Consider the following 21,506-nt stretch of genomic DNA (forward strand, 5'->3'; position numbering starts at 1 on the left):
ATCTGCTATTTGCATTCACCCCTCTAGGATTTCACACAATACAGAGTCGGCTGTATTTTATCTGTGTCACAGTATTATTGTAACCAGGGATCGCTTGTATCTGTCCCACTTTATGATTAACAGTCTTCATCAGCTCTGTTCTCATCAGCAGCTCACAGCATGAATGATCCACTCCGTTGTACAGTCGGTGTACTATTTTAGTCCCATTCATTCTCCAAAACAAACACCTTTAGTGAGCGTGAAAGTCAGTTTTCAGGGGCTGTGTCTCTTTACATAACTGTTTATCGCACCTATAAGAAACAAACGTCTGTTATTTGTGTTTTTTTTTACCGATACTTTGACTAAGAGTTTGTAAAGCTGAGTTAACTACAGTCATGAAAGCCAGGGACCCATGTCACCCTCCACCACACACACGCTCGCCTTACATGCATAAATATTGTTTTATTTTGTCTCATTTCTTAATCCATTTTCAAATTTATATATATATATATATATAAAGGGTTTAGTCTCTCCAGCTCCCTCTGACTTTAATTGTTTCCATAATAAAAGTTATTGAGACAGGTTAGGCTAGCTGCATGACGTCATGCTAATAACTTATTTAGCTTTTTAAAACAACGGGGACAGATCCAGCACGGACGGTTAGGGAGTGAGAGACATGAAGCACCTGCTAAGAAATGGATATATAGTTATAAATAAATAATTATATATATATATATATGTGTGTGTGTGTGTGTGTTTTATATTATAGTGAATATTATTATATGATATATATATATTATTATATGATATACATTATTATATTATACAGAATATTATTATATGATATATATATATATTATTATATCATACTGAATTACCTGTGAGGGTGACTAAAATAAGATGTCCTGACGTGTTTATCAAAGTGTTATTTACTGCTTTTTTTCATGTTGGAATAAAGGTTAAATATTTAACTGCAAAGCAGTAATGCGTGTTTGATAATTTGATTAATTTAATTTTTTTGCTTTAAATCATTCTGGGATGTTTGCTGAGATTGATTGGATGTGGCACAGCTCTACCTAGAACATGTTCCACCAGCCGCCACTGGTGGTATCAGATCTCTTCCTGTGTTTTCGTCATTTTATTACGATCACATTAGTTTACTTGTTTTTTACAGAGTAAACTTGCTTGTAGACTTGTGACATACTACACCACTTATCAGCCCTTTGGTACGAGGTCAATAAGTAATGAGGAAGGAGATGACTGTTCTCATAAACTAGAGAAGGGGAACCCAGGAAGACAACAAGTCCATGCACGAGAGACGCACCGATCCGTGATTGGTCGATCTCCTCCCAGCTGGCCGGGCTCTCCAATCACGGTTCAGTCCGCAAAACCAGTGGCGATCCACGCAACCAAACGCCCATCGCGTTGCGCACATGGATCGGGTCGCGGTGACCACGCCACACCCAACGGACCGAGGCAGGGTGCCTGTGCCGGAGGAACGGCTTGTGTAACAGCTGTATCAGCACAGTGGCACCGACAGCAGCCAGTTGCGCCAGCGGCACCGCGCCTTCTTGAAATGCCCAGTACGCAGAGGAGGTGGCGGCGCATGCAGCGGCCTCTCAGCGCGACAGGGGCCGCGAAATAGTTGAGGAGAATCGGTCACAGTTTTGTTGAACAACGGTGTTCGCATGCGTATGTTTCTGCCGAAGCTGTAGCTACTTTTGGGAGGAATGAGAGGCGCGTGTTCGGCTCTGACAATGGGATTGTTTTTGCACGCTATTGGCCCTATCACCCCCACCGACCCCGCAGCAGACAGGGTAAGTTGAGGCTGAGCAGTCAAAAACAAGGCTCTCTCTCTCTCTCACTCTCTATCTCTCTCTCTCTCTCTCTCTCTCTCACTCTCTATCTCTCTCTCTCTCTCTCTCTCACTGGGCTGTTAGCTAGCTAGTTACCCGGCTAAGTTGGCAAACTATACAGTTCTTGGCTTATTAAACATCAAGCCCTGTCCTTATTGCAGCAAACTACATCGGTTATGGTTTGATATCGACTTAATTTAACTTGTGCTGTCAAGAAAGATGCTAGCATGCTGGCTGAGCTCGGTAGCTAGCTGCGACAGCTAACGCACCTAGCTAGCGTTTGTGAAGTAAAGGGACACTCGGTCAGGGCCTTGCTCTCTTTGTGTTTATGGTAAAGGTTTGACATTTTAGCCACAAGCGAGTTGCATAAACAAACAAAAAAAGCAGTTATTCAGGTATGAATACAGGTACACACAACAACACGTATTGGTACAGGAGCCATGGTTAAATCTCTGCCAGTAAAACAGTTCTGTTAGTTAATGAACATTATAGCTTTTCTCTGCTAGATGTTGTTCTCAGTGACATTATTATCATTTACATCTATTAAAGGACCCGGTCATCAAGTCACTTGGCAGTTTTATTCTTTCTAAAAATGAATATGTTTTACGGTATTTATTACAATGTATTGCTGTGTCAATATGTGGTGCAGAAACTGAAGCACAGTATCCAGGCTTTCTTCTTTCATCTCTACAAATCACACAGATGTGCACCTCTGCACGCAGATAATGATACAGTGTTCATGTGAGGGTTCTTTGGAGATCAGAGTACACTTTTTACTTCTGAATGGACACATTACAACCAAGAGTCCACACGTAACTGTTCAACTCCCTGTTTCAGTTTGAGTGAGTTCACATTGCAACCTCTGAGGAGATAGAAGTTACAAGTGAGCTTTAAATAACTATCCCTTCTCAGAAATGATTGCACCTGCCAAGAGGGATGTTGTTTCTTTCTCAATCTCAGCAGTCTTACCTTCTTTGATGCTGCACGTTTAGGAGACGAGATGTGTTTGCAATGATGCATATTGTTGTTTGTCATGACTATATTTTTGTATGTATAATTTGAGTGGGTGGATTGATGTAATTAGTCAGGGTCCGGTACTGTTCCTGATCCGCTAATTAAATGACATAAGTATGTTTAGTCAGCAATTATTCTTGGTCATGTGACAGTTCAGTGAAAACTGAGAGCATGCACAGGGCATCGAGGAGCACTAGCATTGAGCCGTGTAGGTTTGTTTAGGACACGATGAGTATGAAACCACAAAACTACAAAGTGAGTCCGATCTGTAACTGTGTCTTGAAGAGCAGCAGATTATGTTGTATCGAGGGTGTTTGATTTACAGTAGCACGAGTAAAGAGATGCAGCAACAGCATTCGTGCATCTGCAGTTTTGCTGATTACAGACTCGAATGCGTCAGAACTAGTTTTTCATGAGCTAGACTAAATAGATTTATTTGTCATCCCATTTGTTGTGAGAAAGTAGGGGGGAAAGTTATCAGTTATTACACCCGTATCAGCACTTAATCGGTCCTTTCATATACGAGATGTCACCCTGTTTGTTTTATCAGTAGTCTGTGCTACAATACCTCTGAAGGTTCACATCAGTGCTGATGGTTTCAGTTCCTCTGCTGTCCAAGAGTCCAAGGTGTAGTGACGGTTGGCAAACGACGAATTGGCGCATTACCGCTACCAATTGGTAAAATAAAATAAGTCATGAGACATGTCGTATTTTGCCAGAGAAGGAAAATATGCTCATATTTCTGCAAAATAATTGCCGAAGTTTGAAGCTGTAGTGTGTGTACAGAGTGTGTGTGTGTTTTGTATTTATTTATATTTATTTAAGTATACTGTAAACTGTTAACAGTTAATATATTGTTCAATTTGAAGAAAAAAGTATCGGTTCAGGCACCGTTTAGGCACCGGTATCGTTTTAAAAGTATCGTTTTAGCACCGGTATTGGGAAAAAACCCAAACGATACCCATCCCTAGTTATGAAACGCATATTTGCAGGCGGTTAGTTGTCATTACTTCGGTATGTCATTTGTTGGTGCATGTAAGGCCGACGGCCGTCGGTCTGCTGGGAGACGATAGTTCCATCATGTGGCCCTGAGCTATATCTGCTATTTGCATTCACCCCTCTAGGATTTCACACAATACAGAGTCGGCTGTATTTTATCTGTGTCACAGTATTATTGTAACCAGGGATCGCTTGTATCTGTCCCACTTTATGATTAACAGTCTTCATCAGCTCTGTTCTCATCAGCAGCTCACAGCATGAATGATCCACTCCGTTGTACAGTCGGTGTACTATTTTAGTCCCATTCATTCTCCAAAACAAACACCTTTAGTGAGCGTGAAAGTCAGTTTTCAGGGGCTGTGTCTCTTTACATAACTGTTTATCGCACCTATAAGAAACAAACGTCTGTTATTTGTGTTTTTTTTTACCGATACTTTGACTAAGAGTTTGTAAAGCTGAGTTAACTACAGTCATGAAAGCCAGGGACCCATGTCACCCTCCACCACACACACGCTCGCCTTACACGCATAAATATTGTTTTATTTTGTCTCATTTCTTAATCCATTTTCAAATTTGATGTTTGTACATTCGTTCTTTCATATAATACCGCTTAGTGCAAAAATCACCTGTTTTAAAAGTCTCCTTTTAATCACATAAACCTTCTGAAAGGATCAGCATCATTAATGCATTAAAATCCTCAATGTTAATAAGACATTCATGGCAAAAAAACAATCTTTGTGAAATTTAAGTCGCGGTTATCCTGCCGTCTTGATGACTGTGAAACGGCACCTTTCTTTGTTGCAGGACACAATACTAAATAAGGGGTCAGCGAGGTCTTTACGTGCATCAGCTAACGTGCCAAATCCTGCAGGCCTCTTCTAAGTGGATCAACTGTAACTGTGCCGTCAGAGTTCACTAAGAACCGTTGCCACTTATCTCCAGTAACAGTAGTCGATCGTCACTGGGGGATATTTTGAACTGTTCTCATCGTCCGTTCATTTCAACAGCTTCTCATTACGAAGGTTGATTATTTTCTAACGGAGCAATCATTTCTGGGACGGTAACCGAATCTCCCGTTAATCCGGTAGCGTAGCATTAGAGAGGTGGATGGTTTCTTTGTTGCCTGTTTGGATGGGAGACGGAGGGATCTAGTCCGTCCAGATTCTTTACCTTAGTCTCCTACATTCTGTTCAGGGTCAGCTGTTTGATTGACATTCTATCACCTCACTTTTCCTGCCACACAACACTTTGTCTTTATGAAGACCGGTTAACAAAAGCTGGAGCCCGTTCACACTCGTCTTTATGCAGCACGAGGACCCAAACAAACTAGATGCTTATCGGTATTAAATGGCAAACAGGGCTCAGCCTGCCAAGTGGAGAGCATATGGTGGTGAGTCAGTGAAAACAGCTGAAGTTATCACAGACAAAGGGGAGGAACAGAACATAATCTGTTTATCACACAGTCAATTAAATTCCTCTATGTTGGGGCGGTGTGTGTGTGTGTGTGTGTGTTTTTTAATGTCTTGTTGATAAGGAAACAGCTGTTAAGAAGAGACTCCTGTTTGAGGTTGCGGTCCACATTTAAAGATGTCAGCAATGTAGTTTGTGCTGATCTGGTGCGTATGACAAATCATTCCTGTGTAACTGCGCTGTCTGGCTTTCTCGGTGCATTTCTTGCCGTTCTCTCCGGGCCTCACACTTAACACACACAGACACACGCCTCTCACCGCTCTGTGCGCCTTATTATCATGCGGCGGCCCAGCTAGGAACTTGCCCTCCGCTGCTGCTTGGAAATTTCCGTAGAGCAATCCTTGTCCACTGTTTGGGGCTGGATTGGAGTGGGGTGAGGGTGTGTGTGTGTGTGTGTGTGTGTGTGTGGTATGGTGGACAGAGCAAGAGAGAGGGGGAGGCAGAGAGAGAGAGAGAAGGAGGCAGGGAGAGGGAGGGAGAGTGAGAGTATGTTTGAGAGCTGTTTGACTTCTTTTGTGGCATAATGACCCATGAGTTCTGAAGGACGTTTGTGGGATTTGTGGACCCTGGATCATCATGCCTCACATTCTGGGACCTGCGCTGGTAATCTAAACTACCCCTCTATAGAACTTTGGCGAGCTAATCATTAAGCTAATCTAGAAGAAAACATCTGAGGGATCTTGCTGGAAAAACCCACAGAGCTTTTTCTTGAAAGGATTTAGGTTACAGTGCTGCCTTGTGTTTTGGCAGCATGCGGATCTATCTGTTCACATTACCGTCTCGCCCATGTCCTCTCACAACGCAACCTTTCATGGGATACTATTAGTGAGGGTTAGCTTATGATCAGGGACAACTGCTAGTTTGTTATATTTACAGCTGCAACATGTAACGGATTGTTGGAGCGGAGACAAATGATGATTTAATTGATTTTGGATGCAAGTGGACGTTTGAGTCCAACACCTTCTGGTGGTTTATGGTTGTGATTAGGCCTCCGGCTAAACTTTGAATTTAAATTGCGTATCAGATCTGCGGTAACATACTGAGGGGTTTTGTGCTGGCTGAGATTCAGAAAGTCACACTTGATATGAGCCTTAAACACTGATGGAATTCAAGAGGACTTGTTTACTCCAGAGCTAAGTATACATGTTGTCTGCAGTGTTGTCATTATTATAAAACAAAGATCAGAGCTAGGCATGTAATCTGTATAATATACTATTTTGTGTAATAAGTATATAAGAAAATTAACATATATATTTTTCCAGTGTGTACACTACACCACTTAAAAACCCCATTTAGAAATGTGTAGTTATTTATGAAAGTGGGACAATTTCGATTAGAAATGGGCCTTTTTCACAGAAGACATGTTGACATGTCACAGTAGGAAAAGCGAGGGTGTAAATACTGATTTATAATTGGAGTTGCTTCAGACCTCCACACTACTACGTTTCCATATTAAAACGCATTTATTTTGCTATGTTTACACTGAGCGTCCACACTGCGTCGGAGCGTCGGAGCAACGAAAACAGAAACGTTTAGAAACGCTCCCGAGGACGGACACGTTTGAAAACTCAGGGGTTACTCCCAGTTTCAGGGCCCAGGTATTGTGCATGCTGTCTCACTCTCTCACTCTCTCACTCTCTCACTCTCTCACTGTCTCACTCTCTCACTGTCTCACTGGGGAACTTAAATAGAACAAAAACATTGTCAAAGTCACCTGTGCTCTTTGTACTGTGTGACAAAATGCAAGCGAAAGAGGCGGCTCCTCTAGAAATGATTCAAGAAAGTACCGTCAGTTGTAACACTGAGAGCGTGGCGCTCTAAAGACGACCGTTTGTCAACAACAGCTCTAATAGGAAACCATGAATACTAAATGAATAAAGCGAGACTGAAGCATCTTGATCTAAAATAGAGAGAAATAGAAGTGGAAAAATGACTGAAACCAAATATAATTAATTAAACAGTAACATTCAGAACAAACAACTAAAACTATGAATAAGAAAAAAATAGCAAAACTTCATCATTAATCTCGAGGGACATCCAACGCAAGACAGGTGCGCTGCCTCAGGGATTCCAGTGCTCCTCTTGAGTGTCAGTAGCTGCATGAACAGGATTAGCAGCTCTCCAAAACATATCTTATGGCTATCTAATATCTAATCTCTAATCTCTTAGTTCACCACTTTGTTTTTCAGCCCCTGACTGAGCTGAGGCTGACATGATATAATGTCCTCTTATATAATGTATTTAACCTAAAATCACTCCTTTAATTCACACTGCTGATCTCATTTGAACTTGTTGAACACATGGTGAACATTTCCCAAAGCAATCATTTCTTACTTTCTAGTTGGACTTCATGTTGATCAATTCACAGATTTGGTTTGACTTTGTTCCTGTTGATCAGAGTAAAACACAGAACAAGCGTAATTTCACCCTGGTGTGAGTCACAAAAACAAGCATGAGAAACGGTGGGGGGGCTGTGTTTCTTTTATTTTATTGGTGCTGCACACCGTAACCGGACGCCTCGGGTGTTTTTTTTTAAGCTGAGATGTTGATAATACTTCCCTGTTTAAAGGTACGACTGCTTCTCTCTTGCAGAGCCTCCTGCACTGTGAAGGTGTTAACAACCAGAGCTACATCTGTGAGTCCGGACACTGCTGCGGCAATTCTCAGTGCTGCAGCTACTACTATGAGCTCTGGTGTAAGTATCCCGCCTCCACTTCTTACCTTCTCTCTGTGTTCACACTATTCCTAGCCTGTGCGACGTGCTGTCATTACGTTCCCTCAACAGGCGTCTGCTATATTTAGTGGCACGCTACAATCTAACTCCATTGCTTTTCATGCACACATTGAGGTGATTCATTCAAATTTGGCACAAAAGGTCTGCTTGCAGTGCAGGATGAAGTGATGACGGGGATTTAAACTGTGACGTGACTGGTAGGCGGAGGCATGCAGCCGCAACGCTGTGATTCTAGTTTAAAAGGAACAATGTGGGAACACAACCGATAATGTCGTCGTACCTCCTCCACCCTCTGCTATCGAGAGATGGGACGACCCGAACAAGTGGCCTCTTCGGAAAAAGTGCAGAATCATATTTAGCTACTACATTCATTCTGTAGCGACTGATGGCGAATCGGTGAACAACCTCTAAAGCCCTGAGGCTCATCAGTACCTTCTTAGTAATAAAGTACGGGCACTTTTTATTGAAGGAGGTGCGACACCACCATGTCGGGCTCAAAGCAGACACAAAGCCGTCGTCACCGCGTTTACATTTTGTTTCAGCGTCCGGTGAAACGCGTGCAGCGGGGTGCTCGTCATTTGCAGCCACGCAGCTACAATACTGTTCTGATAACTTGTTTATTTCTGTTTCCAGTTCTTGCAATCTACAATTACAACTACCGAGTGTAGTTTAGAATCAACGGTTTTTCCGTTTAAGAGAAGGACAGGGATACTGTGTGCTGAAGGTGAATTCAGGAACAAAGAAGAATGTAGAGCTGAAAAAGATGGATCATAAAGCGGCTCACATTTCTCCAGGCTCATCAACGTCAACACCAGATCCCATAAGCTCCCCGAAACGTTTCAAGGATCACACAGAATTTTAAAGTTATGCGAGTTCCTCTGACAGTGGCTCCACTATTTCAGCTGCTGACAGATGGCCTGTGTCACAGATTAGATGTGGAGATCAGTGGGACCTCTCAGAGACAATCAACGAGTACAACGCTACATGTCGGTGTGTCGTGGTTTCATTAAGCCTCGTCCAGGAGGAGAGACCCGGGTACAATGTGCATCACAACTGTGGCATGACTGACATGCCAGCACAGCAAAAGACAGATCCCCAAACGGGGCACTACTGACCCACAAAACATACCGAGTGAACACTTGCAACTAAATATGGTGAAGAAAGAAAGTCGTACAACTCCTTGAGATTCAGGGGCATCCTGTGGAAAGGCCTGGTGGTGTGACCCGATCATCCCCGGCTTGGATTCAGTCCAGATAAACTTTTGGACTCAAATATCCCGTCAAGAGTCACCTGAAGAGTTTTTTTTTGGGTTGGCCAAATGGTGATATCAGACGCTCAAATTATGTGCAGGATGTCATTCTTCCCAGCGAGCAGAGTGGGTACAACCTCCAGGTGGGTGAAAAATACATTCACCCATAAATGAGCAGCGTTTGAAATAATGTAACCTTCGTTTTAAACAAGTTGTAAGTCGTTTTATTTGTCTATTTATTTCAGATCCAGCTGACAGTGATGTGTTTGGGGCTACAGAGCTGCAAGCTGGTCATCTGGACATCAGATGACCAGCTGAAATTTGACAATCTACACAGATGCACACATGAAACTCTACAAACATGTTTATTTTACACACATGCTTCCTAGATTAGGGAATGATTTCATTCCAAGGAGGTTCAATCGTTGGTTAAAATAAACCTTATGTTTAATATAATCACAAACACTTTTAGTCTTAGTCTGGACTACCTTCAAATAGTTGAGCTGTGGTCGGTGACCTTGAGTTATAAAAACACCTAAAATACATTTTACTTTGGTAGAACAATCTACAGCTCTTAACTTGTTGAATGTCATGTATTGGCTGTACCTCATTCCGATTTTTGAACACGTTAACATGACGTGCTGTACTGTAAGGACATGTGTAAATTCAGTATTAAATATCTTACTTTACGAAGGTTGTGTTTGGAATGTTTTCTTGAAAAGTCTGTGACAATGTAGCCGCATTTGTTTCATGAGGCATTCATGGAATATGATCTTTGACAGTTTAGTCTCTATAAACCGATTCTGCAGTCGTGTCATCTGGTTTCTGTTTGTGTTCTGAGTAGTATTGACCGATACAACCGTTCAAGCAGGCTTTGTGTTGAGAGCACAAGAGGCGGAGCTCATTGGCCAAAATACAATATGGGAACTCGACGGCTACCGTCTCAGGATGATTTAGCTTTTTATTGGTCCAAAAGGAAGTGGCCTGGATAACCGCTTACCTTAGTCTGATCGAATGCATGTGTCTAAAATGTCGCTTTCCTAACTGGATTCCAACTGAATTTGGCATATAAGTTATTGTATGAGCTGTTATTACTGTATGCTATGTTATGTTCTGTTTAACACTGATAAGATATCTAAAACCATACTCTTACTCCCTATATCATAATTTAGGCCAATTTGTGTTCTGTTTTATTTCTGTAGGCGTACAGGTTTTTGTAGTCCAGGCTGAATAAGAACTAGGCCGATGCATTGGCCAATATTTACTTGAACTGAAAGTATTTCAAAAAATGCTGAATTGGCATATCTTAGTGACCGCTCAGCAGAGATGCACTGAACTGAGTGCCACGCGGTAAAGCTTAAACTCTTATTCTACAGAGAGACGCGTAGCCTTGCCCTGTAGTCCTTGAAGTGAGGTTCCCTAGTTGTATTTGTGTCGACGTAGTGGCATGACATTTATTTTAAACACAAACTGAAGCCAATTTTTGCTCCTTGCTGCGGCTGGGACAGGATTCTAGATAATACAGTTCCAAAAGTAATGCGTTTGTAGAGAACTAAGGACTTGATTGTTCTTAAACAGTCACTTTGTGCTGGGTATCTACAAATAGGATTTCTGTAATTGTATTTTATTACTACAATACTCCCAAGATTTCAACATTTTGACATTCAGGGCGTCCATTATTTCTTCGTATCGTTTATTTTCCTGTAAGTTTGGGGCAGAATATTTCAGAAACATTTACAAATGTCTCCCAAAGTGAGAAACCAGACACCTCAGAGATCAGCGTGTGAGACGGCTGTGGTGATATGTATGGAGTCGCTCCGTAGAGAAACCTCTCAGTGCTTTGTTGTAGAGATGAGAGCGGTCTTGGACCTCTCGACGGTGATTGAATTGATGTGATTCCATACATTTCATGAACCAGATGTCGGCAGGATTTGATCAGCAAGTGTTTGTGTCACATCACCAGCAGCTGGTACAGTTAAAGATTATGGATTGAGTTGTAAACACAACATGACGGTGTTGATCTTCCTCTCACCTCAGGGTTTTGGTTGGTATGGGCGATCATCTTCATTTTGAGCTGCTGCTGTGTGTGTCACCATCGCCGCACCAAACACCGGCTGCAGCAGCAGCAACGGCAGCACGAGATCAACCTCATCGCTTACCGCGAAGCACACAACTACCCCGCTGTGCCCTTCTACTTCAGTAAGAGCTGCTGTACCACCCCGACACAAACACACACACACACACACACACACACACACACACACACACACACCATGATGACTAAACCTGATGTGGAACTTTGTTTGGGTGGGATGCATTTCAGACGTATGAGTTGTATTGATGACTGACAATTACTTTGAACGGATATGAGCACTGAGCACGTAAAGCTTCCCTAATCCACATTCTCATATTTACCGTGGAACCAATGAGTATATAGTGTGAAAGGGATTGCATCATCGCCCGACTCTTCAGTTCTCTGTAACTCTATGCAGTTATTTAGCGTCTTTCAGCTTATTTGTTTCGTTTTTTGGCTCGCAAATTTTATGTTTCACTGCTCTCATCTACTGTGTTCTCAGCTGCAACGTTCTGGTGAAGATGGTGGAGCATTTAGCAGATGTTTCTCTCAGTAGTTGAGTGAATATCTGACGAACATTTGTCAGGTGGACAGAAACACAGCTCCAAGTAAATGCTAATGTTGTGTTTGTAGCTGCCCCCAAGTGGCAAAAAGAAAAATGAAATTGACTTAAAGTAGATGAATTCTCCTCAGTGAACACCCGTTCACAACAACTAGTGTTAGCTTTGCAATTACAGACACAAGTTCATTTAATACACTGAACATAAATGTGTGGATACCATCAGTATAACTAACACATTTGATAGTTTTGATTTTAATTAACTAGAAACTGAGCAGGGGGCCATTTTTCTCAAAAGTTGACATCGTATTTGCTCATGCAGGTTCGCTTATCATTATCAAATCAGCTTGAGTGAGTAAATAAGACCTCCTGGTCAGAATATCAGGTTTATATCCACATTGATGGCCTTTCTCCTCTCTCCCCCAAACATGTTAAGGCGGAAAACTGGTCACTGCAAACATTAATCATCTTCTTTGTGAAGAAAACAGTTTTGTCACGCCGAAGCATTTTTTGGTACCCAGCAAACATAATGTCTTACTGGTGCACACAGTATATAAAATCAGTTTGTATACATTTTTCCCTACGTGACCTCATTACTAGTCCTCCCAGCTGCAGTGTATGACTCACAGTCCTCCTGTGACGGGTCCGATGTAGAGGTGAAGATGTAGTCTAGTAGCTCCCTTCATTGTTTCTCTAAAGAACTTGGAGCTGGACCCTGGAATAATCTTTTTCAAGAATTTCTAATCGGCAGTTTTCTAGTTACATCAAACTAAGGAATTTAAAGGTAGTGACAAACAAAGCAGTGCTCCTCGGCTAATGTTTGCACTGACATGTATCCCTGGTTTCACACAGCGTCAGAACCTTCCCTGTTTGCATGCCCCAGTTTTCAGGAAACTGCCTGCATTGCTCCCTTGGTACCTCGCCAGTGTTGCAACACCATCTCGCACAGTGCTGCACCGGCCTTCAGCACAGAATTGACCCAGAAATTAGCTTGTTTTGTCACATTTTTCCCCCTATTGCTTTGGGAATGTTTGAATAGTGGTCTGGGAAGTTCAGTGAGGTCTTACTGTAATGTGTTGGGGTCAGGCGGTGGTGTTTATTTGAAGGGAAAACTAACCCATGTACGTTTTGCTTGCCCTGTAAAATGTATTTAGTTGTTTAGTTACATTTTGTGCGCATTTGCAAATGTATGGTTTTCTTCTCTTCAGGGTTTCTGCCCAACTACCTCCTGCCTGACTACGAAGAGGTGGTCAACCGGCCGCAGACTCCTCCCCCGCCCTACAGCGCCTTACACACTGGCCCGTCCTCAGTGGCTTCTAGCCCGCTGGCTCATGAGCAGCAGGAGGGACACTGTCCAACCATCCAGTCCACTCCCGTGCCCCCGGTCTCTGACATTCTGTGTTGCAGACCGAGCACAGAGGAACCACAATCCCCCACCTTAGACTTGAGGCCAAAGCCTGACAACAAGCCCATGCAGACAGCACAAGAGTCAGGCATGATACTGCTGTCAGATGGGCTCAACAATAGGGAGGGACTTACCAGCCAGGAGAAAATAAGTGATAGTGGGGACGACTCCTGCAAGGACCCACTGCTGAAGGACCTGTCAGAGGGTTCTGCTGAGGACAAAGATCGGCTCCCCAATGGAAGGAGGAGGCGATTCACGGGAGACTCTGGGATTGAGGTGTGTGTGTGCAGCACACGTGGGAGCAGCGGTTTTAGCGGAGCTGGAGGGACAGGCCAGGAAGGCAAGGAGTTGAGGGAGCTAGAGAGCCTGCTGGGGCGCGAGGGAAACGAGGAGGAGGAGGAGGTGGAGGTGGGCGACTTCTGCGACAGCTGCGGCAATCGAGCCTCCTTCGGTGTGGAGGAGGAGCAAGCGCTGGGCGGGCCGGATAGGCGGGTCGCACGTGGGTCTTCAGGACCTCCCCAGCCGGCTCACCAGATAGGCAGCGCCTCGCTCCACCCTCCAGTGTGCCTCCTCCTCCACACCATCAACGAGCAAGAGGGGCCGCACCACAGTACCAGCACTGAGCCACAGGGCTGAAAACGACGTCAACGCGCACTTGTGTCATAGAGGGAAGGGGAGAACACTTGAGACGGAGCATGGAGGCCTCTGCTTTTGTATCCGAGCAAGTGTTCTATGTCTAAATACTTTCTGAGTGAGTATTTTATGACTGTGTGCATCTTAGATAAAACAGGTGTTGGAGCAGGAAGTGGAATCTCAACTCGTATGACTGAGATCCAAAGTTTGAGAAAAGTCCGCTCCTCCTCCACACACTGGAACGGTGGCCTTAACCTGTGTATTTTGGGTTATGTTTGGGCAGTCCAAGCCCTTTACTTCTCTCTCTCACACACACACAGAGTCCTTCAGTTGTCCCTCTCTTGCAACTGAGCTACTGACACACAGTGAAAGATTTGATAGCTGAAGCTGTGGCGACAGGACAGGACGTTCACTGCTCTCCTCACCGGGTGCTTGCAACAATTCTGGAAAGCCGTTCTCTGCAGGCACAGAACTACGTAGTAAAAAAAAAAAAACAGCAGGAACATTTTGGATGAGTGCAATGTGGATTTACCACAGTGTGTCCTTATGCAAACTGGTACTGCACAGGGACACAAGAACAAGACTCATAATTCTTAAGTGCTTCTTCAGCCATTAACCACCGCTCTGCCTTGTATTGTTGTTGTTGCTCTCTATCTGCCCCGCTAGTGATAGAGAAGTAGAAGTGCATTTACTAATCGTAATGTGAGCAGTTCCTATTTTGCACAAAGTGTATTTATCTTTATAAATGAAGCTTTAAGCTTAAAATAAATACAAATTGAGAATGCTTTCATTAAGTCGGTCTTAAATTGCAGTCCAGGACTCGGTGTCTTCTGTCGCAACATCTGTAAGAAATGGACCTCGGTAGATTGTCAGTAGGGAATGCAATAGATTCACTTTGTACACAATCATTTTTCATTCATTTAATAAATGTTTGTAGTACGTGCCTACCCAAAACAATGCAGAACAATGAATCGTTTCAGTGAAACTGGGAGACCACGAGAAAGCAGGTACCAAAAACAAGAATAAAAGGCTTCACAGAGATTACACCTGCGATGGGCAACGTCAGACCTCAACAGCCACTTCAATAGATTACCACCTTCACCAGCTATACAGTATAACACGCTTTGTTTGGATTTTCATAGTAGCACAATTTGACCATGCTTTTGTTTTGGTATTCATTAATTAAACAAATATAGGAGCTTCCTGTATTACATTAAGGCTGATTTCAGTCAATTGGCTTGTTCATTTCTTTATTTATTTTTACGAATGTGTGGCCCTCTCCTAATCAAACTGAGAGGAAATGCTCCGAATAGCCTAAGATATTTGTTTAGTGTGTGTGTATATTCATCCCTTGCTCAACTTCATATGAAGGTAAACATCCCATAATGTAGCCAACAAAATGTCTAACAGCTGTGGCCTGTTGACTGGAAAAATAAAGTTTTGATTAAAAAAATGAACTATAACAGAAAAGCAGAGTTATAAAACAGTGTGATAGCTGTGTTTGGTTATGCTTAATATCTGAATATTTATGAACAGAAGTTTACATCATTTAATGATGGACAGACTGTACAAGTTAACAGGCAATATTTATAATACTGCACTGCGGATTGAAAACAAAGACCACATAGTTCTAGTACATGTATCTTCTGTTTTGAATCTAACCGTTTAATCCAAATCTTACAGGAGCTTTAATAAACTAGATGTTGATTGTTGATGAATGTGCGATGGACAATGCCACTGATTGCATTATGAGTATACAACTTTTACAAATTAAGTGAAATTTTAGTTTGCCCATCCTCTGAAACGAACTGGAATATGGTCATGCTACATGCCATTGTATCATGCAAATGTCAGATTTCTTTGGAGCACTCTCAAAAGTCCACACATTGTAATGTCTGCAAAGCACAAATGTTTTGGTCTCACAGATTTCTCTATCTACCCTAAAACAATCTAACAGAAGATGTCTCTCCAAGCTTCTAGCACAAGTTAAATTGTAACGTAAACTTTCTGTATTTACATTAAGATGATTGAATCCGACCCACGAATGCCTGAACACATTCTTAAGTGCTTTATATGTTAATGCTTTTTTGTGACCTAGAAAGTGATATTGTGTGATTGTGGTACACGTAGTACCAAGACGAGCTATTTTTTCATATCTGCTGAATCCTTTAAAATAAATATTGGAACTGTAAAAAAAAATCCAGAACCACTTTATATTTGAAAATGTGTAAAATATTCTGTAACATGTTTGTGAACCAAATAGTTGCTTTCATAATTTTTATGAAATCATTAGCTTTATTGCTGTGGACAGATGTGTTTTTTTCTCATTATGGGTATTATTTTTAAGATTGTTCTTCTTCTGAACGACTTAAGTTGTGTGAAGGGTACGTTTGACTAACAATACAGTAGATAACGTGTTCTCTTGTTGTTACTAAAGGCACGTTTTCTTTCTTCACCGGTGTCTAAGGAGGTTTTGCACATATTCTTTGAATGTTCTGATTACAAGCCATTTATCACAACAACCAAGCTGGATGTATTTTCAATAAACATGCCCTTTTAAATTCAAGCTGACTCATTTGTTGTCGAGACTGAGTGAAGTTACTTCTCATGAAAACATATTACATGATCTTTGACCACAGTTACATCTGGTATCTTTGGTACCAGGGTTCAGCTGTGATTTAGGGCAATGAAGGACAGGGTGTGCCCTAAAGACGGAAGTCAACTGTACACAAGTAATATTAATTGTGCGCAGAAGGCAACCCATTGCTGAAAACCTTCCTCCACAAATTGTGGACTTCAGTCTCCGGGGCAATGGCCGATGACAACCGGTAAGAAAAACCTCAAAACATGCCTCGTGTCTCCTTTTATCGTATCGTATTTTCATGTAACGTTAGCATTATAAATTGTAACGTTAAGTGAGACGGTAACGGTTGTTTTATAGTAACGTTAAAGTTACATTTAGACCGTGTAACTGTAAACTTGTGGAGTAAAGTTGTAACCTTTCATTTGCTAGCACTGTCAGTTAGCAGCTAGCAGTTAGCTAACAGTAACTCGTAGCGTTTCATGCAAATTGACGTTAACCTATAAAACCTTTTTTTTTTTTAAGCGCGTGCGTAGGAGGCTTCGTTGATACCACCGTTCACGTGGATGTCAAGGTAGAACGTGCACCACCTGTTACACTGCACGCGCCAGAGTGGGCGCTAGCATAATTGCAATGCCTTAATTAACGTCGGCTAAAACACTGGCAACTTTTATTAAAACTTGAGTAATGCTGTTTAGGTGGATTCACCGACCAAAGTACAGCTTGCACGTGTTGTTATGAGTCAATTATTGCACCGCTGACTGATATCAAACTGCTTTACGACGCGCACCAACCATAGCTAGCGTTTCTGCTCTCAAACAGGATTATTACGGCAAGGTGCTGAAGAAAACCGAGGACCTGAAGAGCAATGCCTGCGTGGCTCCGGCCAAACCCGTCCCTGCCTTCATCCGCCAGGCTCTGAAGAAAGTGCACCCCGAAGTCACCGCCAGGTCACTGGACTGTTGTCCCCACTCTCAGTTGTTGCTTTCAGGTGTGTTTACAGGCGCAACAATCCCTGATCCACCGATGCTTACAGTGGGTGTGCTTCCTCCCTCAGGTACTATGGCTGTGGTCTGGTGGTGCCAGAGTGTTTGGAGGGCTGCAAGATACTGGACCTGGGCAGTGGAAGTGGAAGGGACTGCTACATGCTGAGTCAGCTGGTGGGCGAGAAGGGCCATGTCACTGGCATTGACATGACTGAGGACCAGGTAATGGACACCATCATCACATCATGGCCACAGAAGGCTGACAATGATGTATACCGAAAAAAAAAAAAAAAAGACAAAATTCTGCTCCCCAGTATGCACAAACTGCTTAAGACTCATACGGCATATACAGCTTTAAATGCGACAGTGTGCTCTCTTCTAGCTGGACGTGGCCAGGACACATGTGGACTATCACATGAAGGAGTTTGGCTACAAGAAGCCCAACGTTACTTTCGTCCAGGGCTACATTGAGGCCCTGACAGAAGCGGGTTTGGAAAAGAGCTCATTTGATATCATCATGTACGAAGTCATTCACTCCCTCTTTGCTTTGTAATGTGATGCTTTTGTAATTCTAAAGAAATTAAGTTGAAACGCTGATTTTCCTGCCACAGTTCCAACTGCGTGGTGAATCTCTCTCCAGACAAGAAGAGAGTTCTGGCTGAAGCCTACAGCGCGCTCAAGGTACACTCATTAAACATGCCGACAATGCTGCGGCAAAAGGCAAAACAATAATTGTTTGAGAATCGTTCAACCTATTAGTCTACGTAGTTTGATATACATGGTTTGACTGTTGGTCTTTAGGATGGAGGTGAGCTGTACTTCAGTGACATCTACAGCAGTGGAAGACTAACAGAGGAAATTAAAAATCACAAAGTCCTGTGGGGTGCGTCAAATTAATATCCTGCTGCCATAAAAGCTCACAGACGCATGCCAGAATATCACAGTGTAACTCCTCTTGACAGGTGAGTGTGTTGGTGGAGCGCTCTGGTGGAAAGATCTGCTGCTATTGGCTGAAGAAGTGGGCTTCAGCCCACCACGGCTGGTCACAGCCAGCGTCACCACGGTTGACAACAAAGAGCTGCAGGACATTCTGGGTTTGATACTATTCTGTTCTTTGGTTTTTAATCATTTATTTTTGTGTATCGAGTGCTGCGGGGATGAGATATCTCTGTAGGCCAGACCTGTACATTAGCATCACACTGGTTCCCTTGAAAAAGCCAATGGGATTCTTCCTTTGGATTCTGGATTATTGTCGAAAATGTGCATGCTCACACAGAAGTCCAACTAGCCTCGATAAGTGAACACACCTGTGTGGCTGCACCACGGGTGTGTAGGGCCTTTGAGGTTTGTGCAGGTGTTACTGCGTCAGGTCGTTACTACACGCCGACTCTTTCCTTCTGAGCTGTGGATCAGCTAAATTGTTGAGATTGACTGATGCATTTCGTAATTCTTTCTGACCTGTTCTGGCAATACAGGTGACTTCAAGTTCGTCTCGGCCACATACCGCCTGTTCAAGGTCCCTAAAGGCAACACCAAGCCCTGTCGGGTCATGTATAACGGGAGCATCGCAGGGGTGGAGGACAGCTTCCAGTTTGACCATCAATACACATTCAAGGTCTGCACATCCCACCGTACGAGAACAGCTCCATGTCTTCAGCTCATGCACTTTGTTTGTTTGCTAATGACGTGAGACGTGAGTGTGTTTCACAGGTCGATGACGTGGTGGAGGTTGACGGAGAGGTGGCCGCCATCCTGACCCAGTCCAGATTTAAGGCAGACTTCACTTTTCAGCCACCGGGAGGCCCCTGTGAGCCCCGCGGAGCCAAACCTAAGGTCAGTGTCACAACTTAAATTACGGGAAATGTCTTTGTGTGATTTTCCTTTGAGCACTAGAGGTCAGTGTGTTGGTCGTATTGGTTTCAAGTGTGTGTGACACACCCAGAGAGCCCCACTGTCTAAACCGTGCACACAGTCACACACGCATGTGTGCACCAGGACGCATGCTGCAAGATCTTACACACACAAACACTCACATACCCACTCAAACATACGTACGCACACATCCACACGCACAAGGTCAAGCAGCTGTCTTGGAGTCATAACCAGACTGTGGAGTCATGCTGGGGAACCTTGAACAGGAAGAAATGTTCTCTTCTCAGCGAGTGGAATGCCATCTTATCAGCGCTTGTGGTCGCCCTGTGCACACACACACACACATCTACAAACACTGCTATATGTTTTTCAATGACTACCCAGATCCTAGTATCACTCGTGACATTTTATTCTGCTATTGAAGGATTTCCATGTTCGTTTTTTGAATCTCAGTGGTCCAGGGGTTCAGCCTTTGGACTGCCCCTCTGAAGTGAAATTGTGTCCGAGATAGTTTTCTCTAATCAGCGCGGCTAGTTGGTGATAATAGTAATAAAAGGCCTTTGGTCTTGTTGTGAAAACACAGCTACTGTGAAATGCTAATTTAATGAACAACCAGTGTGTGATACATAAGACACTGATACCAGGTGTAAACATGCATGTGAAAGCTCAGCGTACAACAACTGTTACTCTGCCTTTACATAGAAACATGTGAATGGGTGTGTAGTGCTAGAAATCATAAAAAGTGAGAATTTACTTTTTTAAGTTCTTTACAAACTGTCTTGCATGGAATTATTATGCATGTAATACTTGAATAGAAGTGTGTGTGTAGTAAACTCCTGCTGATTTCTACCTTGTTGAACTCACACAGGAAGCCATTGTGGATCCTTTTGAGCTGGTCCTCCAGCTGGAGAAACCAAGTCCAGGTTCAGCCACAGGGGGGTGCTGCAGCACAAAGTCTGCTACCTGCTGCAAATGATGGTGGGAAGAGCACTGAGAGATACAGGCCCAGCATCATGCTATATATGAATAATGAAAGATGTTCAAGTGTACTGACTAAGAGTATGCCTTATTAACATTCTGAAATAAATCACTTACACATAAACATGTGTCTTCTTGATGCTCTGTGCATACTTGCTTGTCAATCCTCCAACTTGAAAAGGTTAATTTAATTTATTTTACTAATAAATACAATTACTTTGTATGAAGGTAAGATCCAAAAACTATACATAATGTTGAACAGTGTTGGTGCCTTCTTCTTATGAAGCCATTTGTCTCCAGTCTTTGACATCTGAATCATATATTTATGCCATTCACACCTTCATCAGGACTTTCCCACCTTTGGGCCACTTATGTTGTAATACATCGAACTATATTGATTAGTTTAGGCAATACATCGACAGGTTTTGCATTAGTATGAGCTTCGCAGAAGTGTTCAAACTAATATCAGTAGTATTATGTTAATTATTGTCATTTCTGTTATAGGATAATAAATATTAATGCCATTATGAATTTTTGCACATATATTATTGTGGATTCTTTACACCAGTATTGCATGAGGTGCCTTTAAGCCAAGAAGAAGTCTTCATAGTTGATATGAAATGGGCCTTTTGTAGTCGTCACTGATGAATACACACCATTACTGTTGGCTCATAACCGTGTTCTGACACTCCATGGAGTCCGAAGATAAATCTGAGGGATTAAAAAAGAGGAAATAAAAAAATATATATTTCTCCTACAAACTTTTCTATAAATATGCTTTTTTCTTATGGAATACAGAATACTTTCTACAGGCCTCTTAAAATGATACAAATAAAACTATCTGAAAAGGAGAACTTGGTTTAACTGCCTGTAACTTGCATCCACAACAGATGATGGTGCTTCATTTGAATCCTAATGTAGATTATAATAATGCCATGTAGTTGAGTGAACGCCTCTAACAGTCTCTCAACATTATAATTATGTCTGCATTATATTGTACTGTAGCTCATGCTATTGTGTCTATCTTTATTGATGTGAGTCTTTTTTACAAGTACATTGTAATCATGTACAATCATGTTATCTCCTGTAGAAGGATGTGTGTTTAAAAAAGTCAGCA

General features: G+C 42.6%; 2 protein-coding genes across 5 annotated transcripts; both read left to right on the forward strand.

Annotated features, from left to right (window-relative positions):
- Positions 1 to 1,378: 1,378 nt before the first annotated feature.
- Positions 1,379 to 16,538, forward strand: wbp1lb (WW domain binding protein 1-like b). Of its 4 annotated transcripts, none has more exons than XM_076090571.1 (4): positions 1,379 to 1,796; positions 7,911 to 8,013; positions 11,339 to 11,500; positions 13,143 to 16,538. In XM_076090571.1, exons 1-4 carry the CDS (start codon positions 1,710 to 1,712, stop codon positions 13,973 to 13,975), a joined length of 1,185 nt encoding a protein of 394 aa, XP_075946686.1. In that variant the 5' UTR covers positions 1,379 to 1,709; the 3' UTR covers positions 13,976 to 16,538. The 4 variants fall into 4 exon arrangements, 2 of the variants coding, with proteins under 2 accessions (XP_075946686.1, XP_075946687.1); XR_012953522.1 differs by lacking the exons at positions 11,339 to 11,500; positions 13,143 to 16,538 and adding exons at positions 8,686 to 9,444; positions 9,547 to 11,332 and having other exon boundaries at positions 1,763 to 1,796; XM_076090572.1 differs by lacking the exon at positions 11,339 to 11,500.
- A 105-nt stretch (positions 16,539 to 16,643) lies between these two features.
- Positions 16,644 to 20,513, forward strand: as3mt (arsenite methyltransferase). The gene is made up of 11 exons (XM_076090575.1): positions 16,644 to 16,800; positions 17,079 to 17,127; positions 17,376 to 17,503; positions 17,611 to 17,761; positions 17,922 to 18,058; positions 18,151 to 18,220; positions 18,341 to 18,422; positions 18,502 to 18,633; positions 19,015 to 19,154; positions 19,250 to 19,372; positions 20,280 to 20,513. Exons 1-11 carry the CDS (start codon positions 16,784 to 16,786, stop codon positions 20,385 to 20,387), a joined length of 1,137 nt encoding a protein of 378 aa, XP_075946690.1. The 5' UTR covers positions 16,644 to 16,783; the 3' UTR covers positions 20,388 to 20,513.
- Positions 20,514 to 21,506: the final 993 nt, after the last annotated feature.

Source organism: Anarhichas minor, unplaced genomic scaffold, assembly GCF_050575085.1.
Source record: "Anarhichas minor isolate MPS153535 unplaced genomic scaffold, ASM5057508v1 ptg000012l, whole genome shotgun sequence".
NCBI classification, from domain to species: domain Eukaryota; kingdom Metazoa; phylum Chordata; class Actinopteri; order Perciformes; family Anarhichadidae; genus Anarhichas; species Anarhichas minor.

Excerpts from the sequence above, each read along its gene's own strand:
- as3mt (XM_076090575.1), top strand. Across the intron at positions 17,762-17,921 it reads TTGACATGACTGAGGACCAG|CTGGACGTGGCCAGGACACA; the intron begins GTAATGGACACC and ends GCTCTCTTCTAG. Across the intron at positions 18,059-18,150 it reads AGCTCATTTGATATCATCAT|TTCCAACTGCGTGGTGAATC; the intron begins GTACGAAGTCAT and ends TTCCTGCCACAG.
- wbp1lb (XM_076090571.1), top strand. The coding sequence starts at position 1,710 with ATGAGAGGCGCGTGTTCGGCTCTGACAATGGGATTGTTTTTGCACGCT. Across the intron at positions 8,014-11,338 it reads CTACTACTATGAGCTCTGGT|GGTTTTGGTTGGTATGGGCG; the intron begins GTAAGTATCCCG and ends CTCTCACCTCAG. Across the intron at positions 11,501-13,142 it reads CGCTGTGCCCTTCTACTTCA|GGTTTCTGCCCAACTACCTC; the intron begins GTAAGAGCTGCT and ends TCTTCTCTTCAG.